The following is a 27411-nucleotide window of genomic DNA, read 5'->3' as shown; positions in this document are numbered from 1 at the left end:
CCTTAGCATGTGCTCCGTGTTTTAGGCAGTCTTTTTTTATCATTTGCACAGGTTTAGTGGGCGCAAAAGATGCAAAATCCTTTAGTGAATTCCGCCCTTAATGTGTGTCTCCTATTTATCTTTTGGTTATCGGCATCTGTCTTGCCAGGCTGCAGAAATGAGTTGTGCTGCCCTTCATCACCCTTCTTTGTTTCCTTGCAGTAGGGACATTTTTGAAAATCCATTTCTAATTGTTACAATAATAATAATACATTTTATTTAGATGCGCCTTTCAGGACACTCAAGGTCGCTGTACAAACAAAACACAAACAAGAGTAAAAACACCAACAAGAGTAAAACAAACCAAATCAGTCACAATCTCAGTTACAATGACTGCAAGGATGGAAAACTGTATGCTGGAAATTATGTGTATCAACTACTCATATTTTTGTGTCATACATATTTGAATTATTTTTAAGAGACAAGATTTTAGAATTTGCAGAGAGATTGTCAGGGCCTTATGCATCACAGGTTTTTGACACTGATAACTGACTTTTTTTTAATCCTGAATCCAATGTGTGGTTCATGTTTTAAATGAGTGTCGAAGCATAAAAACACAAAAAATAGTGCTCTTTTTCAAGTCTATATTGTACTGTAGGGTACATTTTGTAGAAACCAAAGTAAAAAAGTTGTCTTTAAACATCTTTGAGATATGCTGTTACATTATGCCATTAATATCAAGTGTCTGTAAATTTTGCAAGTATAAAATGTAATGTAGGGGGACCTAACCAGGTATTCCAGCCAAGAAGTTACCCAACACCTGACATTTTTTGTACCTTTTCAAGTGTGTGAATTAAGGTAAATTATATCTAAAACCTTCTTGTCTTCAAATTAGGTGGTGTTTCCAAAGTCTTAAATTAGGCATTCTACATGTTGCATGTAGTTGTAACTTTTGTCTCTCTTCTTCTCTTCAGCCCTTGAATACCATAATCTCAACACGTCAATGGCTACCAAGAACTATTGGGTGAAAACAGGTAAATTGTTCTTAGACACACACACACACACACACACACACACACACACACACACACACACACACACACACAGAGCCACCGTGTATCTCGTCCCAGCCCGGGACAAGATGATCCCAAAAGCAGCCTATCCAAAGTGCAGCCAGTGTGTGTAAACAGCCTATGTCTATTAACTGTGCACATACAAACAAATAACATCATATATGTATTGTAAACAAAGACACATGCACTGCCCTGCAGTGCATCAAAACTCGTTTACGCCATGTGTAAAACTTCAAACCAAACTCAACATAAACAACGACAACAACAACAATATCCAAATAATTCCATAAGATCCTACCTTAAGGTGTCTTGCTGTTGATGCACCAGATATTTATTGTTGAACTCTCATTTTATCTTTTTTTCACTTGATGACTGGCCATCTTGACACTTAACTAGTTAGCCTTTAGGTGCGAAACATTTACGTTGCTATGGCAACCAGTCAGACCAAACCATTTTATATATAATAGGTGAGAGAAAATTGTTGACCATCACTCATTCATGGAAAATTCTAAAATAGAAAAGTTATCCAGCTTTTTTGAGTCTCACAAATGATATATAAATGAATCACAAAAATATATTTTTGTTGAAATATATCAAAAGTTTTTTTTACAATTAGAGGACCCTCCCCTGGCCCAGGGCCTAGGACAACATACCTGTGTGTCCCCTCCTGTCGGCGGCCTTGCACACACACACATGAATGTACAACTCCATGATCAGTGGTAATCAAGATCTGCATCGATTGAACAGAACAGCAGTTAAACCCTGGGGCTTGATGTTGGGCAGTTCAGCAGGATGGTATCGACTCTTTACCTTTTACTTTCCTTCCTTCTTACTGCCCACTTGTCTGTGTCTTTAGCCACACTGTTCCTGGGAACATGTACTGTTGTTTAATTCACAGTTTTTATGACTGGGGAAGAGGGAGAGAACAGTCAATCATACATATGTGTGTGTACAATGTGTTTATGTTTATTTCTGTCAGTGTGTGTGTTTGGTTTGGAGTACCATTGGTGTGTTTGGCTGTAATAGAAGTTTATGGATTAGAAGCTTTGAAATGGAAGGGGCAATAATCCAATCATCTCTATATCCAATTCATTTCCTGTCTATAGCTTCTCTACTGCCCTCAAATGATCTCCCTTTGATATGTCGACCCCTCTTTGTCTGCCAGAATACCCCATACATGCTTCAATTCCTGCTCTTTTCTCTTTTTACAGTTATCCAGGATGTGGAAAGCTCCTCCTTGGAGGCCAACTATCAGAGCTTTGCCAGCCTGATGGAGCAGCGGCTGGCTGAGCTCTTCCTGGTATCTGGCAGGCAGGGCTCTCAGAGGGCACGATCTCGGCGAGCCACCACTGTAGGGGGTTACACCGTGCAGGTAGGGGGGACTGGGAATTTCTATTTTTGTAATTGTGTATTTTGCAAGTCATGTTGATGGCAGGATTGTGCTTATCCTTGTACATGTACAAGGATGGTCTACAGAATCCACAATTTATGACACCTTCAATGGTTGTATTGTTTGAAAATGTTTTATGAGATGGTCTGAACTAAAATGACACATTATACCTCCCTAAGGGTTTTAGATGTCAACGTGTGTCGACATGTTTGTTATGTTTAATTGCACTTTAATTTTTAAAGATTTTCCTTTAATTAAAAACAAGTAGTTTGAGATTTATATCCCCTTGTCCTTTGGAATACTGGAATAATGTTCCAGCATATCTCAAAAATGTTAACTAACTTATTTAATTTGGTTACTACAAAATTCAGTCCTACGGTACAATATAGACTTTAAATTAAGCACTATCAGAATTGGTTTCAGTGTGTTTCATTACCATCGAAAAACTCCTCACAGGGGCTTTAAGTAAATTTTAATCAAGCTACTTTTTACTTTTACTTGAGTACATTTTTAGACTGGTAATTAGGGCCCGAGCACCGAAGGCGGTGCGAGAACCTCTTGAAATTGAAGGAATTATTATTCTTTCTTTCTTTGTTTGTTTGTTTGTTTGTTTGTTTGTTTGTTTGTTTGTTTGTTTCTGGTGCCAAATGAATCGCATATTTGGCGGCTTTAACATGCCCCAAAACTCATCAAATTTGGACTGTGCATCAGGTCTGGTGAAAAATTTGATATTTTGTGGGTTTCGCAGATGACTGTTGCAAAATGGCTCCATAGCGCCCCCTAGAAATTTTCAAAAACGCCTCCCCATAGAGGTTACTTTCACCTAGGTGTATGAAATTTGGTAAGCATATTGAACAGCCCAAGACGCACTAAAAAGCCTCTTGCACCCATACCTCAAACCAAACAGGAAGTCAGCCATTTTGCTTTGAATTTCAAAATAAGACGTTTTTTTTGGCGATTTCCAGGGGTCATACTTTAACGAACTCCTCCTAGGGACTTCCTCCCAGACTTTTCAAAGTCGCTCAGTTTATTGACAACACATTGAAGATTAAAAGTTATCAAAAGCTTGAGTTTTTGAGAATGGGCGTGGCCTTGGCTGGGGGTCAAAGTCTGATGTTTTTTGGGCAAAATGCCAAAACATGAAAATCACTGTTACTCTCACATACAGTCTTCTATCCTCTTCATATTTCACATGTATGACAAGAATCCCAGCCCCAACACAATAACAGGACAATATTTCCCATCAGGCCTAGCGCCCGCTACTGGAAGCAGGAAGTGACATGTTTTACTCTACAAGCCCCTCCTCCAAGGTGGTAAAACATATTAACCTCAAATTCATGTCAGGAAACTCTTAAGATCTTGATTAAGGTCTGTGAGAAAACTTGGTGAGGTTACAACAGAGGGCGTGACCCTGGCGGCGTCACGAATATAACCTTCGCCATGATGCCTCGCCATAACATTTAGGCTGCAATAACTCGTCCGTACTTCATCCTGTCTGCACCAAATTTCACATGCTTGATCAGAGTCCCGCCCTGAACAGATCTACACACTCCTTTCCTTACCAATCCTATAGCGCCACCCACTGGTGACAGCCTGTATCAACTCTCATATACATTGTCCAATCTCCACCAAATTTCACAGGTTTCATGAGGGTACTGCCCTGAACACATCTACAGATACATTTTTCACTCAAAGTCATAGCGCCACCTACTGGGCAGAGCCAGTACTAACTCTCACATACATTGTCCGATCAGCTCCAAATTTCACAAGTTTCATGAGGGTACCGCCCTGAACAGGTCTACATATTCCTCTTTCACTCATAGTCATAGCGCCACCTACTGGGCAGTGCCAGTACTAACTCTCACATAGATTGTCCGATCAGCTCCTAATTTCACATGCATGATGACAGTCCCGGCCTGGACAGATCAATATATACATTTTTCACTCATAGTCATAGCGCCACCTACTGGGCAGAGCCTGAATAAACTCTCATATACATTGTCCAATCTCCTCCAAATTTCACTTGTGTCATGAGGGTACTGCCCTGAACAGATCTCCATAGGATTTTGGGTGATGCTGATAGCACCACCTACTGGTGCACAGCCCCTGGCTGCAGCACATGCTGTGGCTCATTCACACTCTGCTCTTGCAGCACGCCCCAAGGCTGGCTCGCACCCCGTGGTCGCGACATGCCCCAACGTGGCCACGGGTGCGAGGGCCCGTTCATCGCCGCTTGCGGCTTTAATTCTACTTGTATTTAAGTAAAATTTCATCAAAGTAATAGTACTTTAGTGTTTTTTTAAAACAGAAAAAAAAAAAAGACAAACAGTATCAATTTGTGTCAAATAATCAACAACTAAGGGCCCTATTTACACGGCGATCGGTGCACCTTCTAAAGCGCATGGTGCTAAGTGATTTAGGGCTTGTTGGACCAACTTTTGCTCATTTAAGCAGCACACAATCTGGGCCCAAAGTGAAGCACAAAGCACAAAGATGAGGTAACACAATGGTGATTGAGCCTATGGACCACTGATGAAAGCCTTTGTATTTGCAGTATTACAGACTGGCCGTCTGTTGCGTCTTTTCGCAGAGCAAATCACAAGCAGCACCCAGTTAGTGACGCGTTTTCCATCAGCCAGCAGTGGTTGGTCTGCCAGAGAGGGTAGGTGGAGCTAAGCGGCTGCTTTTCAGGTCTCTGCAAGTTTTGCAAGTAAACAGTAATCTACTATGGCTGAACAAACAAAGAAAAGATCGATGACTACAGATACAATTTTGAAAAAACAAGCGACCTCAGCGAGGAAAATCAATAGTTACAACGGTTACAACCAGAGCCAACCGTGGACGTCACACATGCACAGTTTGGATATCTGGCAAGTGTGCTCCCGCCAGAGTAATTATACTATTGAAATTTCCATTAGTTTTTATTATTATTTCCTCTTTATGTTTGTTGACGAGTTCATAAGTATTTCTAATTTTGAGAAATTGACTAGTTTTAGTTTAGTTTTCTAGTTTTCTTCAGTCTTCTTTGGAGTTTCTACAGGAGCTGACATCCCCATATGTTGCTTTGCTGCTACCTTCTGGAACTAGTTTGTTACTGTGTCATCTTCATTCTAGGTTCTTTTTATTAGGCCATCGTCTCTCGTCAAACAGAAAAGGACAAAGTGGTTTCGCAACGATAACAAAGTTGATTTTACCTGCAATTCTATTTAGTTTTGGTTTGTGTTGCACTGTTCATTGTAGTTTTTATTTAGTTTACGTTTTTTTGAAAACAGTTGTTTTTATTTTTATTTCAGTTAACGAAATAAATTTTTCACTGCTAGTTTTAGTCTTCGTCTTAGTTTTTGTTAACTATTATAACCCTGGCTTCCGCAACTACCGATTATCACCAGGGTAGCCACCAAAGAGAACAAAACTGAGATCTTTGAGATTATGGGCCCTGTCGTCCACCCAGCGCAAAGCGCCAAAGCGTGCAGCGCAAGTGTCATTGTTATCTTCCACCCGGCACAGTCGTCATTTTCACGCCCAGCACCCACGTTGTGTGAATAGCAAGTGATCTTGCGCCACCAATAGCACCCGTGGGCGTACTGGTTTTGATATGAGGTGTGGTCAGGCAAACGGGTGGCGCGTTGCTATCTAGAGGACGCAGAAAGCGACTGCGTCTTAGACCAACAAAAACCTGGTTTAAAGTCTAGTCAATCTGTGTTTGCTATTTAAAGGCGCATTATGGACATACATCGGAGAGTTCACAACATAACACTTACCATCAAAGAAAGGTAGGCTGTAAATGTTTATTTACCTAGTTTTGCTGCTCGATCACATGGCTGTATTCTCCAGTGTGTGCATGATGGACACTGGACAGTGTAATAATATCTGTTGGCATGATTGTCAGTGCCACGGGTAGTTATGTTTGACGATTATAATAAATGTACCTCCTAGTTGCGTGTGTGTAAGTTATTGCTGTCAAAATTGGCCAAAAATGACATTTAATTATTCATTCTAAAAAAGCACATAGTCTTGAACTATTCAAATATCTATTTTTGTGCAATATGTCCACAATAGGGCATACCAATACAAACTACTTGCAGATAGATATACATATCTATATTGAACATAGATTATAAATTGTACACCTGGATTATAGCAAAAAGATATGAACTAGTGTTTTAGTGAAATTAGGAATGATATTGAGAGGAGGGCTGTTCTTCCACTGGACCTGAGTTTACAAATAGATACTATAAAAATGAATATTCTTCCATGTATCCTGTACTCATTTCAGTCACTACCAATCAAGATCCCTGAGAAGCAATTCAGAGCATGGCATGGGCGCAGGAAGTAGGGTGCAGAGGTTGCTGCAGTAACCCCTAAAATCAGAAGAAATAAAAACCATCAGCTAATAAAAAGGTGAAGTAACTCTGACTGTGTCGTAGTCTTTTTATCTGTCAACAATCAATAGCATCTAAATAGTTTATGATACTTCCAGCAGTTTTGCGACATTTATGTGTTTCAGAGAGTTTAGCGTTTTTAACTGAAAATAAGAAAAGACATCAGGACACTGATCATCCTGTCAGACAGGGCAACGGTGAGTTCAATTAATGCAGCTTTACATGGACACTGTATAACAGGACAGGTGACGTGGTTATTGCTGTGAATTAAATAGTAAAGGAGGGTTACTAAACGGTATTTTCAAATGTTTACATTTAGTAGTTCAATTAATATCTTAAAAAAATCGACTCTGTGGACAGGGGGAGAGAGATAAGATAAGACGAGCTTTATGGATCCACCAAAGGGTAAATTAACTCGTTACAGCAGCTTACGAAACAGGCAAATTAAATAAAGCACTCAAGTAATAAAGAAGATACAAAGTAGGTGGCAATAAAAAGATTAAAACATATGACAATTGTAGCGTTAAGGGGTAGCAAGATTAATAACTAATTAATAGCAAAAGGATTTAGGTTTACCTTAAATTCAGTGTTGGACGCCACCCAATTTTGACAAAACAGGGAAAACTTATAATTAGTTAATTAATGACTTCAGGCTCATGATCTCAGGGTTGCTACGAGGTTCTTGGACATGGTGTACAGTGACTTTACCATTTTATACACACACAAATCACATGGATCAAGGTCTTTATAAATGAGAGGTTTATTTAACTACTTCTAAGCGGAATATGAATGAAGAAATAAACAGGGACAATGAATACAACGATGAACAATACATGAATGACAACGGACCACATTGTAGAAAGCATCTGTGACTGGTTTCTTTGATGTTTTAGAATTAAATGGGATTTAATTACTAATGGCATCGTTCGGCAGTTGAGAGTTAAAAAGGGCACCAAGGAAGATTGTGAAGCAATTCAAAAGTAATTCTAATTTTAAAAGATTTTAGATTTAGGTTTAATGTTAATTAATCCTAGTTAATTTAGCATCAAGCATCAACACATGGGAGATGTAATTGAATCACCTGATGATCATCTGATGGGTGTGGCAGCAGGCTCTCTTTTGGCGCTCGGGCCTTTTCAGGACGACTTTCGTCCCTCGTGGCCGATTCGGCTTGAAACGGGTTTCTCCATCTCTCTCTCTCTCTCCGGCTCAGCAGGTAGCTGAATCATCTTCATCTTCACCCCCCTTTCTCTGGCTGGGGTGAGGTCTGTTGCAGTTTTGCCAGACATCGTTCGGGAGTGTCTTTTGTGCAAAGTCTCCTTTAAAGGTTGCTGGATTCGGCTTTTTCAACACGCTCAGTGCAGCACGGGATCAGCATGGTAATACTGGCGGCGTTCTGCAGCCCAGTACACAATAAGGCCGTTCTTGACGGCTCAGGACTTCAGGAGAGGTTCAGGCTGCATGAGCTGACAGCAGAACCTGGGACAGGCCATGTGGCCAACCCTCCCCGGGGGGGGAGAGAACTCAGAGGAGTCAGGAACAAGAGCAACAGGAGAAGAACAAATGGCGAAGGCCCAACAGGAGAAGAGAGCAAGAGGAAGTTGCTTGGAGCTTTATAACCTCGGGACCAGAGGGGTCTGGTTTCTGGGGTCCCTCTCTAGCCACACACATGAGGAGAAGGCTCTGAGATTGAGATTATGTCTTTTAAAGCATTAAAATCAATATTGCCTACTTCACATATTTAATTCTTCCATATTTAAAAGTTGGCCTCTGTCAACTAAAGAACGATACCAAACACTTTATATTAATTGTTGAATAAAACCTGTTGAAAAGGGATTAAATGAACTAAACAATTAAACAACAAGGTTGATGGCAACATCCATTATGACAACAAATAGTATATACATGTACACGTACATGTCTGCATATGCACAGGTAAACCTTTCTGCACATCACATGAATGGATCAAATGATCTCACTTGTCCACATGTGGTCTTCCTTTGTTAGCAGACAGACATGAGGAGGAGGTGTGATCAGGATGAGGAGAACTGCAGTTTCAGATTCACGTTAAAACAATTTTCACAGTATTAAAATATGTTAGCTCAGCATAACATTACTTTAAGTACATTTCAATTGCATAGGAGAATCAGTCACTTTAGTCCTTATATTCTTTGCAGAAAGGATGTGTCTGCATGTGAGTTATCTTCTCTGGAATGTGAGAAGGGTCGTAAACTTGGGGGATGGTTGGTACCTAAATTGACCATTTGTAACAGCACTCTTCTTACAGACTCTGCATGTGTCTGTTCCAATGATCAGAATACTTTGTAAAAAGACGCAGAATTAAGGTCAAGGCGATTCACGCTACACAATATATATGGTTACAGTAACAAAAGAGAGGGAGAGTGCAATTATGCACAGGAGCGGAGATCATCTTGCTCTAATATAACTCAGTTTATCAGGGAAGTGTGTAACTTCACTGAAGACTTCTGTCTTCCAGTGTCAGAATGACACAGTCTCATAAGTCTCATGGTCTGAATTTGCGGTCTGCGTATCACTAGTCTCCTGTATGAAATGACTTATCCTCACTGCGCTGCACTGTACTATTTTATGTTACTGTATGCATAACAGGCCACATCTGTGTAAAGTCTTTGTATCACTCCCAGATCTTTTCTGTGCAGTATTCCTTCTTCAGTTTTTTTTCCTTAAGTTCTCTGATACATGAAGTTTACGTGAAGTTTTATGTGTTACAGGGTAAAAAGCACTCAAAAACTCGGTATATAATGCTGTCGATTTGTAAAAGATATAAATAATCTTTGATATTTCAATTGATGCAAAAAAATGCACAGCATAGACTGACTTCCTCTCAGCACCTCCAGCTATGACTGTCTTCCAGCACGCCTGGAGCATGGGACAAAATTATGTGGAATGGTCAAAAGGCCAAAAATCTCATTTGAAATGCTATAGATTGGGAAACATAAAGGGGGCATGGCATTACCTAATCTTAGAGAATACTTTCATGCAGCACAAATTAGACCAGTGATTTACTGGTGTGCAGAGGACTATGAAGGAAAATCAAAATTGTTATGTACAAGGAAGGTAAATTCAAAGCTTCACTGGAGACAGAGATATGGCAAAGGTTTTTACTCGAAAAGGTAGATACTGTTCAAGGTTCAAGGTAATACAAAAATATCAATTAGAGAAAGAACTCAGACTTCTTCGATGGATAGCTTATGACATATGACATATGACATTTTATTATGAGCACTCTTGATCAGAGGTTCAAACAATGGATTTCATGTGGAATATTAGCACTATGCACAATGTTAAAAGATGGGAATGTTATGAGTTTCCAGGAGCGGAAACAAAAATATACACTTAAAAAACAGGACTTTTTTCCAGATATTTGCAATTAAGATATGTAATTTAAATAAAATAATAATAATTAGAACCACAATTGGAGTGTACAATTCAAATAAATATAGAATATTATCTGCATTGTATAGAGCTGAGATGGGAAAAGAAACTAGTTGTGAATATCAAAAAGATGAATGGTTGCATATTTGCAGAACACAGCAAGAAGAGAACACTGTTGAAAGAATGTTATTAGATTCTTTATTGCACCTAAAAAAAAGAGCAAATACATTTCTGCAGCACAACCTTGTTGGAGACTGTCTGGGGCAATAAATGTAGACCATTCCCATATTTTTTGTCTTTGTCCGAACATTGAACAATTCTAGGAAAATGTTAATATGGCTATTATCAAAATTCTGGGCTACGATATACCTAGGTCATGTATAGTGCTGTTGTACTTTGGTAATATCACAGAAGATATTGTGTTAAGAGAATACAGATATTTGCTGAAAGTAGTGTTGGCAGCTTGTAAGAAAGGGCCATCACAAAGAGATGGTACAAGGCAGAATCGCCAACACAAGATGAATAGGATAAGACAAAGGATGTCATGTGAAATTGGAGAAATGGACAATGTTTACATGTCAATGACAAGACAGGAGGATGAACTACTGAATTTGCCAGCGGAGTAGAAAAGGGTTTTTTTGGAGACATTGCAATCCAGATCTTTTCCTGATTTACTTTTTTGGTTTGTTTGTTTATGTGTTTTTAGCTTGCTCTCGTCTGTGTTTTTGTATTAAATCTGGTTTAAGATAATATGTTGTACTGATGTACTCTTTCAGATGGTGAGTATGCGTAGAATGCCTGGTCCCAAGAACCCAGCTGAGATGACATACTACGCCCAGCTACACGGCGCACCCATCACTGGAACAACTGCTGCTAAGACCCTGAGCAGTCTGGACTCCCAGACCATGGCTCTGACACTGGGATACTTTGTACAAGTGCAGGCTGAACGTAAGTTTGTTAACTAACTCTGCAGTGGTATAATACATTATCAAATTTGTAGGGCAAAACAAGTCATGCACAAGAGACACCATGCATATGAAGGGTTTTATTATCCTAATGTTGGTGTGCATAAGAAATACTTTGAAAGAACAGTTAAGATATTCAACTGGAAAAAATAACGCTTTTGTGATGTCTCTAACTGAGCAGGAATTGTCAATGTGAAAAAACAAAGAAACCAAAGGAGGAAAATGTAGACCTTTCTGGGCAGAAAATGAACACATTAAGGAGGAAAGGGGAACATGCATAATTTTTTACTCAAGTAAAGGAATTACATTGCAAACTGTTAACAATGAAACCTACTACACTTTATGACAGCTAAAAGTTTTGGAAAAACAACATGAATGAGAGCACAGGGTCAGGGTATGGTTTTAGAAGAAAGAAGTCCACAAAGGCACCTAGCTGAAGCATTTGCCCCTACCTAAGGCTTATCTCGATAAATACAGACACAGTGTGGGATGGGAATTGTATGACTTGCATTGTCTTCAAGAATTTTAACAATTTGTTAAAATCTGTCACCTGGTGTTAATAGCGAAACTATGTTTAAATGCTCAGTCAAATACTGATATCATTTGTATGGTCACAGCTGTGGTAAAGATGCCGCCAAGTAACCTGTGGATCATGGCTGTTCTGACGCCTCTCTTCTTGTTGGTGGTGGTGATCGGTATGGTGGCCTTCATTTTATGCAAGAGGAACAGGGTCATCTTCAAAACTGGTGCCTTCAGGACCTTCAAAACTCGTTCCAAGGTTAGACTATCATACATCATCATAAAACTCTGTCCCCTTCTGCTTTTGTTTACTGTATATTTGTTCCTTTCAACCTTTTTTTCTGTAATGTTTTATATAAGAGTAAGTGTTAATAGTAGCATCATAAATTATAAATTGTTAGTTAATAAGACATTGATAAGGATGTTACAGAGCCCCGGAATGAAAAAAAATAAAATGAGCGCACAAGGTGCTGCCCGTTTGTTGTTGTCCACTGGTGGAGCCGAGGAGCGGTGCTCAAACTGCTTCTTTCAATTACACACGGAGTGTGTCCAATTCATGGCACAGAAAGGAAAGCCAGTGGCAGAGTTGGATGAGCCAGACAGGGTTACAGGTCTTGCTTTATGAGTGGAATTTGAATGTGTTGAATGTTTACATGCAGGGCCACAACAAACCTGTCACAGAGCACAGCATTCCTGCTTTCCAAATTAAATTGGTTCTGTAAGAGACACAGCTTTCCCAGCACAACAATGTGTTCACTTCCCCCATGTAATATATTTACCTGTGGATAACGAAAATATCAGAATCAGAATATTGGCCAAGTATGTGGGCACACACAAGGAATTTGACTCCGGGTTTTCTTTGCTCTCAAAGTACAGACACACTAAACAGACATACTAAACTTAAAAACAAGAACAGGTTAGACAAAGGTAACACAGACTCTTAGACACTAAACACAAAATCGACTAAACTACTATATACAGACCTATGGATATAAAAATATTTTACAAATTATTAATATATATATATAGATATATAGATATATACATTATTTAAAGAAAACACAACACTTCTTAACAATAGACAATAGTGCAATGGTGCAATAGAGGGTGCAAAGGTGCAGAGATAAATATGGTTGTGAATCAGGTTGTTATGTAGCAATGACAATAAATAATAAATAACATATTTATCATGCACAATGGATGATTGTATAACTCACATGTACAGTTGATTAGGTTATTTAGTTAGTTTATCAGAGAGACAGCCTGGGGAAAGAAACAGTTTCTGTGTCTTGTTGTTTTGGCGTACAGTGCTCTGTAACACCTGCCAGAGGGGACAAGTTCAAACAGTTTGTGACCGGGGTGTGATGGGTCTGCAGTGATGTTACCTGCCCGTTTCCTAACCCTGGACCGGTATAAGGCATCCGTGGAGGGCAGGTCCGTGTCAATAATCCTCTCTGCAGACCTGATTGTCCGTTGCAGTCTGTTCTTGTCCTGTTTGGTGGCAGATCCAAACCAGACAGTGATGGACGTGCAGAGAACAAACTGGATGATGGCAGAGTAGTACAAGATCAGCAGCTCCTGAGGCAGGTTGAACTTCCTGAGCTGGCACAGGAAGTACATCCTCTGCTGGGCCTTTTTATTTGTTTGTTTATGTGAAAGGTAGTACTGATTGTCCGGGTGCTTGATGTGATGTTTCCCAGCCTCACCTGCTGCCTCCTGTCAGTCAGTTGGTAATCCACTGGCAGGTGGGGGCTGGCACAGTGAGCTGGATGAGTTTGTGGTGGAGGATTTCAGGGATGGTGGTGTTGAATGCTGAGCTGAAGTCCACAAACAGGATCCTCGCATTTGTCCCTGGGGAGTCGAGGTGATGCAAGATGTAGTGCAGTCCCATGCTGACTGCATCATCCACCGACCTGTTTGTCCAGTAGGCAAACTGCAAGGGGCTCAACACCAGTCTCTCAAAGGATTTCATGATCACAGATGTCAGGGTGACGGGCTTGTAGTCATTCAGTCCTGTGATGGAGGGTTTCTTGGGGACCGGGATGATGGTGAAGCATTTTAAGCAGGAGGAGACTTCACACAGCTCCAGAGATCTGTTGAAGATTGAGGTGAAGATAGGAGTCAGCTGGTCAGCACAAACTCTCAGGCAGGCGGGAGACACGCTGTCAGGTCCTTGAGCCTTCCTGGTCGTCTGCCTCTGAAAGAGCTGACACACATCCTCTTCACAGATCCTTATTGCAGGTGGGGGGGCAGGGGGTGCAGGTAGTCCTTTGATGTTGGAGTGGGTTTGGGGTGTGTAAGCGTTCTTTTCAAACCTGCAGTAGAAGGTGTTGAGGTCGTCAGCCAGTCAGGGGTTTTCCACAGGGTGGGGGGATAGTCTCCTGTAGTTGGTGATGTTCTGCAGGCCTCTCCACACTGATGCAGGGTCGTTGGCTGAAAAGCTGTTTTTTTAGCTTCTCAGTGTAGCTCCTCTTTGCTACCCTGATCTCCTGTGTGTCAGTGTGTTCCTGGCCTGCTTGCACAGCAACACATCCCCGCTTCTGTAGGCCTCCTCCTTGGCCTGATGTAGCTGCCTGACTTTTGCAGTGAACCAGGGTTTATTGTTGTTGTATGTGCAGAAGGTTTTGGTCTGCACACACATGTCCTCAAAAAAGCTAATGTACGATGTCACAGTATCAGTGAGTTCATCCAGGTCTGTGGCTGCAGCTTCAAAAATAATCCAATCCGTACAGTCAAAGCAGGCCTGTAACTACAGTTTTGGCCTATCTCTCCATGTCTTCACAGTTTACACTACAGGCTTAGCAGATTTTAGTTTTTGCCTGTAGGTAGGATTAAGATGGACCGGACAGTGGTCAGAGAGTCCCAAAGCTGCACGGGGGACAGAGCGATATGAGTCCTTTAAAACTGTGTAACAGTGGTCTAGTATGTTGGCATCCCTGGTGGGACACTTTATATGCTGCCATTATATTGATAGTTCGTGGCTGAGGTTTGCTCTGTTAAAATCCCCCAGAATGATGAGCAGGGAGTCTGGATGTTTTTTCTCCACGTCTGTGAGCTGGTCAGCCAGATGGCCTCAGTTACACAGTCCTGAGGTGGGATGTAAAAACCGACCTGAACAAACGAGGAAAACTCCCGCGGTGAATAAAAGGATAAAAAGAGTCTCCAAGTGAGGGCTGCACAACCTCTGTAACACTGTGACATCTGTACACCAACCTTTGTTAATATAGGAGCAGGTTCTGCCTCCCCTTGTCTTTCCAGAAAATTCTGTTACGCGGTCCGCTTGGTAAAGCTGGAAGCCCAGTAGATGTAATGAGCTGTCCGGGATGTGTTTACTGAGCCAGGTTTCAGTGAAACAAATGGCGGATAATGACAAATTACTGAGCCTCACTGAAGCAATACAGGTACATGTCCCTTTTTATTTATATTTTTACAAATTCCCCCATTCTGCTGCCAGAAATTCTTCCCAGAGCACTGAGATGCAGAATACAGAATACTCAATACGCAGATGTAAATAGTTGCCAGCAAAAGCAGTACAAACTCCTGTTAGAGTAGGATTTGCCATACCCTACAGTGCACAGGTCCTTCTTTCAGAGATGGAACTATATGCCTGTGACATTATTCAGTGATTTAGTAGGATCAAAATGGTTTGGGACCGATTGCCAAAACCGGAGTACCGAAGTTTCGACAAAAGGAACAAACAGACCAATGTGTGCAACTACATAGGAATATGGCAACATCATTTAACCATATCAGGTCTTACAACTTTGTAGCATAAATGGGTAGCAAGATTAATAATTAATAACTAATTAATAGCAAAAGGATTTAGGTTTACCTTAAATTCAGTGTTGGACGCCACCCAATTTTGACAAAACAGGGAAAACTTATAATTAGTTGTTAATGACTTTAGGCTCATGATCTCAGGGTTGCTACGAGGTTCTTGGACATGGTGTACAGTGACTTTACCATTTCATACACACACAAATCACATGGATCTTTATAAATGAAAGGTTTATTTAGCTACTTTTAAGCGGAATATTAATGAAGAAATCACCAGGGACAATGAATACAACGATGAACAATACATGAATGACAACGGACCACATTGTAGAAAGCATCGGTGACTGGTTTCTTTGATGTTTTAGAATTAAATGGGATTTAATTACTAATGGCATCGTTCGGCAGTTGAGAGTTAAGAAGGGCACCAAGGAAGATTGTGAAGCAATTTAAAAGTAATTTTAATTTAAAAAGATTTTAGGTTTAGGTTTAATGTTAATTAATCCTAGTTAATTTAACATCAGGCATCAACACATGGGAGATGTAATTGAATCACCTGATGATCATCTGATGGGTGTGGCAGCAGGCTCTCTTGTGGCGCTCGGGCCTTTTCAGGACGGCTTTCGTCCCTCGTGGCCGATTCGGCTTGAAATGGGTTTCTCCATCTCTCTCTCTCTCTCCGGCTCAGCAGGTAGCTGAATCATCTTCATCTTCATCCCCCCTTTCTCTGGCTGGGGTGAGGTCTGTTGCAGTTTTGCCAGACATCGTTCGGGAGTGTCTTTTGTGCAAAGTCTCCTTTAAAGGTTGCTGGATTCGGCTTCTTCAACCCATTCAGTGCAGCACGGGATCAGCACGGTGACACTGGCGGCGTTCTGCGGCCCAGTACTCAATAAGGCCGTTCTTGACTGCTCAGGACTTCAGGAGAGGTTCAGGCTGCATGAGCTGACAGCAGAACCTGGGACAGGCCATGTGGCCAACCCTTCCCCCCCAGGGGGGAAAGAGAACTCAGAGGAGTCAGGAACAAGAGTAACAGGACAAGAGACAGGACGAAGACCCAACAGGAGAAGAGCAGAGGAAGTTGCTTGGAGCTTTATAATCTTGGGACCAGAGGGGTCTGGTCTCTGTGGTCCCTCTCTAGCCCCACCCATGAGGAGAAGGCTCTGAGAGTGAGATTATGTCTTTTAAAGCATTAAAATCAATATTGCCTACTTCACATATTTAATTCTTCCATATTTAAAAGTTGGGCTCTGTCAACTACAGAACGATTCCAAACACTTTATATTAATTGTTGAATAAAACCTGTTGAAAAGGGATTAGATGGCAACATCCGTTATGACGACAAATAATATATACTGTACATGTACACGTACACGTCTGCATATGCACAGGTAAACCTTTCTGCACATCACATGAATGGATCAAATGATATCACTTGTCCACATGTGGTCTTCCTTTGTTAGCAGACAGACATGAGGAGGAGGTGTGATCAGGATAAGGAGAACTGCAGTTTCAGATTCACATTAAAACAATTTACACAGTATTAACTCAGCTCAGCATAACATTACTTTAAGTACATTTCAATTGCATAGGAGAATCAGTCACTTTAGTCCTTATATTCTTTGCAGAAAGGATGTGTCTGCATGTGAGTTATCTTCTCTGGAATGTGAGAAGGGTCGTAAACTTGGGGGATGGTTGGTACCTAAATTGACCATTTGTAACAGCACTCTTCTTACAGACTGCATGTGTCTGTTCCAATGATCAGAATACTTTGTAAAAAGATGCAGAATTAAGGTCAACGTTGCACGTTACAACTTACAAAAACATTCAGATATGCAGGACAATGGGCCTCAGTTACGAACAGTGCGTACGCACGAATCTGTGCTTGAACTGTGCGTACGCACGTTTGACGCACAAATCTGGGATTCATCAATTTGTTCTTACCTAAATTTCTTCGTACTCTGCGAGCAAATGTAGAACTCCCTCAGACCATGCGTACGCACAAATGATGAAAGAAATGTCCTAGGAAATGTTAACACACACCCTTTTAACTAAATGCATAATATATTAAAACTTCATTTATTGAAAAAAAGGCTTTAATAGGCAACAATAATTGAATTTACTAATGTATGGACCAAACGTAAATGCCGTGTCATCCTCATAATTTATTGTCATATAATTAAAATCTTCAATTATAGAAGTTGAATTAGTTTCTTAAGTTTACAATGGAGTAGACCATATGAAAATGTTCACATTGAAATGAAACACTTTTGTTACAATTGTTTCTATTTCTGCTGATGTGAAACTTTTCTTTTTTCCTTTTGAGGCCATCTTTCACGTTCTTTCAGCTTCTCCGTAACACCGCTCTCTTCATGTGGCACCAAACAGATGTCCTTATACAGAGAAATAGAGGTGTGGCAGTATGCTGATTGCAGATCGCAGACACGCGCCTGTCGATTTAGAATGGTTCTGATTTACTAACATACGCGCGGTGGTGAGAACAAAATTGGCCGGTACGCACGTGTCATAAATCCGACGGTGATTTTGCGCAAGTACTTATTTTTTGCAGAGAGTAAGAACATTTCTGCGCAGATATTAGTGAATGAGGCCCATTGATCCTATTTTATCCATTTCAGGGTGGTATGATTTATGGCACACAAAATGACAGTATCTCATCATATGCAGAGATATGTATATGTTTGGTATAATCGTGCATTTTGTGTTGGAGTCCGTCTATTGGGGAAAAATAGTAAAAGAAGGAATGTAATGTTTTATTTCAATGAGATTTGTGCCCAGTATGAGTATACATTTTTTGGAGGTATATGCAAATCCAGAGCTTTTAACAATTTTTTCCCCTTGGACTGAATTAAGTTTGCAGTTCAGAATTTTGTAAAATGGTATATGCAAACTTAACAGAAATTGTTGTATCAGTTTTAGAACTGTATGTAGAAAATTACTTGAAAGATGAAATAGATCAGAAACATGGCCACATATTTGATCAAATATGGAAACTGTTCAATGCTCGGATTGGTCCTTAAATACTGAAAGAACTGAAAGTGTAAGCTGTTACATAAAAGTTATATTAAATAATGCTAGGAAAAAGAGTAAAATAGTAAGGATATAATCAATAGCTGGGACTGTTTGAACAAGACTAGGTCAAAACTTAGTATGTGGCTGACCGCATTATTATGTGCGCTTTTGTGGGCAATGCGTTGGAAGGACTGCCCTCATGAGGCCGATGACAGCGTGTTTGAAAGCAGGTGCGTGCTGCGGATGTAGGTGAGGACAGCGGAGGAGCAGCGGAGGAGCAGCCCCGCCTACACACCAGAACAACGTATCCAGAGCCATTTAGACAGAGAGTCGCATCAGTGGAGGTCCAATATGCTACATGATCAGTCAGTCAGTCAGTCAGTCAGTCACATACAGACCCGTGTGTAGGGCTGACCCAGGCGGTCAGCCAAATTGTTTCAAAAATGAATCTTTCCTTTAATGTACATTGTTTGTTAAATAACAGACTTGCAGAGGGCTGTACCACATAGTTCAGCATACCAAGGCTTTCTTTACTAAAGCTGGATCGGCAAAGCCTAAAGCCCCAGTTAGAGATAATGGGTATCACAAAGGTTATCAATTTTTTCTGTAAACCCAGGCTTTCAGCTTCAGGAACTGTGCATGCTCACATAAAAGTGGATGTTTGACGCATCATCAGGCTGTTATAATGGGAAGAAATGCACTAAATGAAATGCTAAAAACAAAAACTGCTGCTGCCAATAAGGCAAGTGAGGAATGCTGCAGAAAATATATGCGTTAATTAGTAAATTAATATGTTTATCTTGTCATCTGATATCTTCTTAGTGCCTTAAAAGTATAGTCAGGAAGTGCAGACACTGCCCCTTCATTAAGAACATGTTGAAGTCACTGTAGTATTTTGATAAATCAAAGTAAATTCAGAGAATAATCAATGATTATATCTACTGTCTAAACAAGTCAGTCTAATCAAATCAAGTCAATTTCCTGCATCACTGACTGAATGCATGAAGGTTCCCTTGACGTGATACTTTCATATACTGTAACTGTAATGCTGCGTTTTGTGGCATTTCTAACATAACATTATAGCTCAACAACCAAAACTCTGAACATAAGCTTATCCTGACCAGGTTAGAAGTGCAGAGTTAGTTACCATGGTCATCTAGCCTGGTTAAAGGATAGCCAGCTATGTTTCAAATCCCTAAGTTTGGCTCAACAGCTTGCTTTGTAGTACACCCCTCAACTTTTTGGTTTTGGTCAATTCATTACGTATGATGACAATAAAAATGTTCAGCCCTTTCCTTTAAAACTTTTTCTGATCCTTGAGCAATGTTCCATTCTTCACAGATCTCAGCTCTGGTCTCAGCTCAGTTCAGATCTCTGATCTGTTCCATTCTATTATTTCCTTAACCCCTCCCTGCTTTTATCCCACCGACTGTGTCCCTGTTTAGACCTCATATCGAAGAGAGGGCAGTTACCACCACCAGGTATTTACTTAGACACTTGTTGGGTGGATTACTGACTAACGAACAGAATTAATAATTAGTAAATTCTGCTTTGTGTGCTGCTTGTGACTGACTAACTTTGTTCATCAGCTTGTTTACAATTGTCTTGTTGGCTGCATTTTTCTGTATGTGCTGCCTGTTTCTGTTGCTCAATATAAATGTTCTTGTGGCTACTGTGTGTACATGAGTTGTTCTACCGTTCTCTTAAATAAATAGGAGAGGGCCAATTGGGAGAGGATAAAAATGTCATAGGGTTTTGAAATTCACAAGCACATTCCTTAAATTTTAAATTGTTTTGGTTTGAGTAGATGGGCTAATTTAACATGAGATGCTAGCTCACAACAAATGAGCTAAACTCTTTTTTTTGGTAGAATTGTTTAACATTGACTCAAGCTTGTCAAGCCATTTAGTCCGCAGAGTCCCTTTCCACCTTCAAGAAGAAGCTAAAGACCCAGCTCTTTCATGAACACCTTTGCACTTAATGATATTGATGATGACGGATGACGAAAGCTGTTTGTTGGCACTTACTGACTTTTTTCCCTTCTGTCTTGATCGTTGCTTGTGTTGTATTAACTCTCAGATGTACGTCGCTTTGGACAAAAGCGTCTGCTAAATGAAATTGTAACATTATAACATTGTAGCTTGTACCATCAGCCAAGTCTGCCTCTACCAGTTATTTTAGCTTATCAATCAATCAATCAAGTTTTATTTGTATAGCGTCAAATCATAACCAAAGTTATCTCAAGACACTTTACAAAAACAGTAGGTTGAAACTGTACTCTTTGTTATTTAGAGAGAGGCCCAACATGAATCACCATGAGTAGCACTTAGCAACATTCAGCACATTGGCAGAAAAACTTCCTTTTAACAGGCAGAAACCTCGAGCAGAACCAGACTCATGTTGAACAGCCATCTGCCTCGACTGGATGGGCCGAAAATGGGATAGAAGGAGATGCAGGATAGAGACAGGCAAAGAGAGCAACAACAACATATGTCCTTGTTACAACAACAACATATGTCCTTATTACATCAACAACAACAATCAATCAATCAATCAAATTTTATTTGTATAGCGCCAAATCATAACCAGAGTTATCTCGAGACACTTTACAGAAAGAGCAGGTCTAGATCGACTCTTTGTTATGTTATTTAAAGAGAGGACCAACATGAATCACCATGAGTAGCACTTAGCAATATTTGGCACATTGGCAGAAAAACTTCCTTTTAACAGGCAGAAACCTCGAGCAGAACCAGACTCATGTTGAACAGCCATCTGCCTCGACTGGATGGGCCGAAAATGGGATAGAAGGAGATGCAGGATAGAGACAGGCAAAGAGAGCAACATATGTTCTTGTTACCACAACAACATATGTCCTTGTTACATGAACAACAACAGACATATACTTATGGTTACAATGCCAATAATAGTAATAGACTAGGGTGAAGATTAGCAAAATAAATAAATAAATAAATTAGCGAGAGAAGCAGAGTAATGATAAAGGCTGAGGTAGTTGAAGTCAACAGGTCTACTATTAGCATTAGCAGCAACAATAATGATACTATGGGGAAGGCTGATGTTAGTAGTTGTTGCAGTCGAGCAGGTCCACAGCAGCAGGTGGTCTGCAGCAACGATCCGCAGGAACCTTCAAGACAAGGGAGCACGAGAACTCCCGGGAAGATATGTGGTTAGTAATGTTAATGGGACCAGAAGATACAGAGTTAATGAGCTGCATTAATATGACAGAGAGAGAGAGAGAGAGAGAGAGAACGAGAGACAGAGAGAGAGACAGAGAGGGAGAGAGACAGAGAAACACAGAGAGACAGAGAGAGAGAGAGAAGCTTGGTGTGCAGGTCCCCCCGGCAGTCTAAACCTATAGCAGCATAACTATGGGCTAGTCCAAGCCTGAGCCAGCCCTAACTATAAGCTTTATCAAAGAGGAAAGTTTTAAGTCTACTCTTAAAAGAAGAGAGGGTGTCTGCCTCCCGGACCTTGACTGGTAGATTGTTCCAGAGGAGGGGGGCCTGGTAATTGAAGGCTCTACCTCCAACACTACTCTTAGAGACTTTAGGTACCACAAGCAGGCCTGCATCCTGGGAGCGCAATGTTCTAGAGACGTAATATGGCACTATGAGCTCTTTAAGATATGATGGTGCCTGACCATTAAGAGCTTTGTAAGTAAGAAGAAGGATTTTAAATTCTATTCTAGATTTTACAGGAAGCCAGTGCAGAGAGGCTAATACAGGAGAGATGTGATCTCTCTTCCTAGTTCTTGTCAGCACACGTGCTGCAGTATTTTGTACCAGCTGCAGAGTTTTTAATGACTTATTAGGGCAGCCTGATAGTAACGAGTTACAATAATCCAACCTTGAAGTAACGAATGCATGGACTAGTTTTTCTGCATCGTTTTGAGAAGATGTGTCTGATTTTTGCTATGTTGCGAAGATGAAAGAAGGCTGTCCTTGATATTTGTTTTATGTGGGAGATGAAGGACATATCCTGATCAAATAGAACTCCCAGATTCCTAACAGTAGTGCTGGATGCCAGGCTGATGCCATCTAGGGCAGCTATATCATTAGAGAAAGAATCTCTAGGGTGTTTTGGGCCGAGCACAATAACTTCAGTTTTGTCTGAATTAAGTAGCAGAAAGTTTCTAGTCATCCAGATCTTTATGTCCTTAAGGCATGCTTCTAGTTAAGATAGCTGATTGGTTTCATCTGGCTTCATAGATAAGTATAATTGAGTATCATCTGCATAACAATGAAAATTAATGGAGTGTTTCCTCATGATATTACCAAGAGGAAGCATATATAAGGTAAAAAGAATTGGTCCGAGCACAGAACCTTGTGGAACTCCATGACTAACTTTGGTGTGCATAGAGGACACATCATGGACATTAACAACAGATAATATATACTTGTGTTCATGATGCCAATAATAGTGGTACTTATTAATCTTCTCAGATAAAACCATGTCAGCTGTTTGCAGGGTTTTTAATTCACCACATCCCTCAGGAGGCAAGGTGAGGAAAGTAAAGGTTGGAGGGGTAAAGTGGTATGGCGGGCAAGTTTTTGGCTGGTAATGAAGCTGGTGCGACACCATGGCACAGCAGGGTTTAAACAAGTTAAACACACAGTATGTACATGTTGTGGAAAGTAAGCATTTTCCCTGCTATACCGTATCTCCTTTTAATGTAGTATCACATGGACATTTACATTTCCAAGCTCAATGTTTTGTTTGCTTTTACAATCATTAGTAAACATTTTATAATGCTTATGCTGTGTTTTACGAGAGTGCAATCAATTTTAGTTATATAGAACCAAATCATAACCCTAGTTATATCAAGACCCTTAACAAAAATGAGTCTAGCAAAAGTGGCAAGGCAAAACTTTCTTGTAGCAGGCAGAAACCTTGAGCAGAACCAGGCTCATAGTGAACAGTTATCGGCGTCGACTAGGAGGGCAGAGAAAGTGGGATCGAGGGAGATGCAGAAATAAAAGCTTGGTGTGCCAGCGTCATAGAAACATAAACCACAAGGATATACAAATTGATCCTGTTCTAAAAGTGTTTCCACTGTAAATTATTCCTGTTAATAATAGACTCCATCATTTTGACTCCATCATTTTTTAAAGTCGACAGCCATGTCTTGAAAGTCAAGGCGATGCTGACTAGTTGCTGATGACGTCACTAATAATACCACAGGTGAAGGGAATGCTTTGTAACAGCCAACAATATGTATGCAAAACTTAATGCATATGCAGCTAACAGCAGACACTTTACACACATATTATTTAGGAGCAAGTAGAAACAACAACAGGTTGCAACTCAGCTGCAATAATGTATGCAATAACATAGTGAAGTACATTGTAACCGTCTTCTACACTTTTGACAGTGTAAGAGCACAGAGAGGTGCTGATCATGTTGAAAATCACTCGATGGATCATGACGATTGACTTCTGCACGCTTGGTTTGGTGACTTTTCGTTTCGTCCCAAGCACAGATTGCACCACAATCCTTTGCTCCAACAGCTACTGGAGTATGACAACTGTGATAAGCGACCAGTCGACGTAAAGCAAAAAGCGTCATCACACAGCAGTAAAGACCACCAGTCGACCAGTTGACTAGTCTGTGCAACCCCTACATCACACTAAGCTATCAGTCACGATCACAGGCTGTATAAATAATGGACGTAGTCTCAGTGACGTCACCCATAGGTTACTGAAATGTTTTGAAGCCCGAACATTGGAAATGCCAGTGCCGGCTAATCCAGAGACGGGCAAAGAGGCAGAGCGTGAACGAGCTGAAGCCTATGGCCTATGACCAGGCCAGCTACTGCTAAGAAGCTAGGCTATATGCTTCTCAGCGTAGCTAGCAGTTATTAACCACAGACTGTATACATAATGAATGAGCTAGTTTAACTTTGTGTTTCCCACAGAGGAGATTATGTTTGTGATGGTGACTGACAGCAGGTGTTTATTTATCAGACAAAAGAAGTAGCAGACTGGTTGCTCGCTCGCCCAGTGAGATAGCGGCTGGTGAACGACACGAAACAGGAAATTGTAAATGTAATGTAAAAAATGTAATTTTTACTGGGAAAAGCCAACAACTCCTGACTCCTATTTACTGGCTGACGGTTAAATGGATATTTGATAAACACTGAACAGGCTAACAAGCCAGCTTAAGCGAGCACTGCTTTAGTCTTAAATTATATCAATACTATAATATTAGCATTTAACTCACCGAAAAGCTGGAGCACATACTTCTTGCACGGCCATAAAGTTCCATAAATCCCACAGAGACAGATTATTTGTCCAAATTTTTAATGAAAAAATTCCCCAAAAGGATCCAACTACACAAACAGGTGAAGTTAAGTTCAGTGACTGTATATCTGTGTTGACAGCCAGCAGTGATCCACCTGTCACTCAAGTGACCCGGCCCCTATGATTTAAGGCTAAGGATGATTTAAGACTTAATATAATTAAAACAGATGAAAATCACCCCTCGTACAGTTATCTTGAACAGTAACGTTAACTATTAATAACAAAACCGTTTTTTGTACCAGGCTGTAAACATGTTTATTTCTGCTGTAAAAATGGGCATTTTCCCATCTGCTGTAATGTTATTTCTTGTTTTCTGGAGCCAGCCTCAAGTGGCCACTAAAGGAGCTGCAGTTTTTTGCACTTCCACATTTGCTTCATTTTTTCAGCACCAGATGTTGCTGCTTGGTCATGATGCAGGAGAAGCCAAAGCTGCTGATCAATACTGTGGTTTATACCATGTCTGCATGTGTGTTAAAGCATTGAGTGATTCTGCATATTCTGGCTCATTTCTTTATGCAGCAAGTTTTACAGTGCCTTCTCTTTTTTGGGACCTGGTTGGAGCAGATTGGTTATTAGTAAAATATGAATAATGATCCAAGATGTTAATTCATATTTTAATTAACAACTCCTCCTCCAAATTGAGGAAGAGAGACTGAATTCAAGCTAGATCCAACACTTAGTCAGTACTGCTGTACATCTAAAGTACAAGTACAGTTGTGTTTCTTAATTTTTTTATGTAATGTACCCACTCTTTGGAATGTTATTTGCATACAGCTCTGTGGTGTTTTTCCAAACATTAGCCCTGCTAAAGCTGAATTTTAATCAATATGGCCACAGGGGAAATAGAGTATTTCCCATCCATCTGCTGTACCTTGTCACGTAGCTGTTGGCTGTTACTCTGAGCTAAAATCAGACAAGAGGAGCAGCTTCTGTTTGATGGTGCCAGCAGAGAAAACAAGTGTGGATAATTTAATGCTGGAGCGGTTTTGTGCTCACAGTAACTCCACGTGACATCTTCAAGCAAAAGAAATGGTTGGACCCTATGTTCTATGTCTTTCTCCCTCTTCTCATCAGCTCTTTCCCTGTCACTGTTCTTCATGGATGTGGAGAAAACTGCCATCCATCTCTGTCTGACAGATCAAAGGTTTGCGCTGTACTACATGTCCTGACAGCAACCCAAGTCTTCATTAAACTGAGCTGCTTGCACAAGATGAAAGATGACGATTTGTTAAGTCAACGTGCTGTCAGTAGACGGTTGGAGAAGGAGGATTTACATAGAGAAAAAGGGAGAGACATAAAAAGATGGATACATAAGGATATGTGAGTGGTAAAACAACAGACAAAGAATGACCTTCAACAAGTGCAGAAAAATAAGAGATGTTAAATGCCAGGAAACCTTTCTAGGTTAAACCCCTCGGCACTGTCATTTCAGAAAATCCATATACTGTGTGCATGAATGACATAACCCATAAGCCAGTTCAACAACCTAGATACCACATCTCATGTTTGGTCGACAAAATAACACATAATGGATATTGATGGAGGGATATGTTTGGAACTGCATATTCAACGGGTACCTCCCTTGCCTTCTGTCCGTTGTTAGATAGTCATAAATATACACACACACACACACACACACACACACACACACACACACACACAGCCAAACTCCCTCTTAACCTGTGAACAGCATGAGGCCATAGGCAAAGTTGACAATTTCCATACATCTTTTACACGATAGAGTCTGGACTGTCATTGTACATTAACACAGTGGGTAGAGGATGTTTTGCAGCCACATGCATATTCAATCCATATATTCATGCTGTGGTAAAATGAGCTATCCCCATTCTTTCCTCATCTCATGTGTTTGCGTATATATTATATGTATCGCTTTCCCCACAGTAATCCACAGCAGCAGCTAGTGTGTTGGAGCTAGATGATGGCAAAGCTGTGTGTATGACTGATGAATTATTAACAAAGCCGTCAGCCGGATGCTCACGCTGCATAACCTCACATGCACTCAGAATTTAGCATGCATCAACAAATGCATTAGGCGTCCTATTTTAGAGCTGCTCAAAATAGAAGAGAGGAGGCAAAAAATTCAGGGTTTCATCTGCTTTGTTGTGTAACCTAAAAAGGGTCTTTCTCTACATTTCTTTCACTTGTTCTCTATTCTGCAAGTTCAAAGCCATTTACATATACAAAGACTGTGTTCAGGCATTGGATGCTTTAGAGAAACAAATCTTCTACTTTCTATGTTTGTTTCTTTGGCAAATCCCCTGACTTTAAAGGTTCCAATTTTTTATTATGCCAGCCCTTGTGTTTGGAGATGGATAAAAACTGCTTAGAGGTGGGAGGTCCAACTTATTACCTTTATATGAAATAGAAGCAACACTTACATGGATGCTTTCGTTTGTATTCAGGGGACAAGTTTAACAGGAATAAGTAGTATTATGAGTCATCCATTTGATCCTTTTTCAGATCAGCAAGAAAAAAACAGAAGACAAATACAACTTAATTTGACATGCAGCATTGCCTACAGACTGCAACAACTTTGTCTATCCCCCTACA

At 40.4% G+C, this 27411-nt stretch overlaps 1 protein-coding gene across 2 annotated transcripts in view; it reads left to right on the top strand.

Annotated features, from left to right (window-relative positions):
* Positions 1-27411, top strand: part of kiaa1549la (KIAA1549-like a) — a 133709-nt gene that overhangs the window by 74326 nt on the left and 31972 nt on the right. For both annotated transcript variants that reach the window (XM_069685614.1, XM_069685613.1), the window contains exons 8-12: positions 954-1013; positions 2264-2424; positions 11015-11186; positions 11821-11981; positions 19969-20004. In XM_069685614.1, coding sequence (XP_069541715.1) covers positions 954-1013; positions 2264-2424; positions 11015-11186; positions 11821-11981; positions 19969-20004 — 590 coding nt within the window. The remainder of the gene's footprint in view (positions 1-953; positions 1014-2263; positions 2425-11014; positions 11187-11820; positions 11982-19968; positions 20005-27411) is intronic.

This window comes from Semicossyphus pulcher, unplaced genomic scaffold (genome assembly GCF_022749685.1).
Source record: "Semicossyphus pulcher isolate SPU_LCO1_2020_fin unplaced genomic scaffold, fSemPul1.0.p SCAF_8, whole genome shotgun sequence".
NCBI lineage: Eukaryota > Metazoa > Chordata > Actinopteri > Labriformes > Labridae > Semicossyphus > Semicossyphus pulcher.
This window is presented reverse-complemented; position numbering and strand designations above follow the sequence as displayed.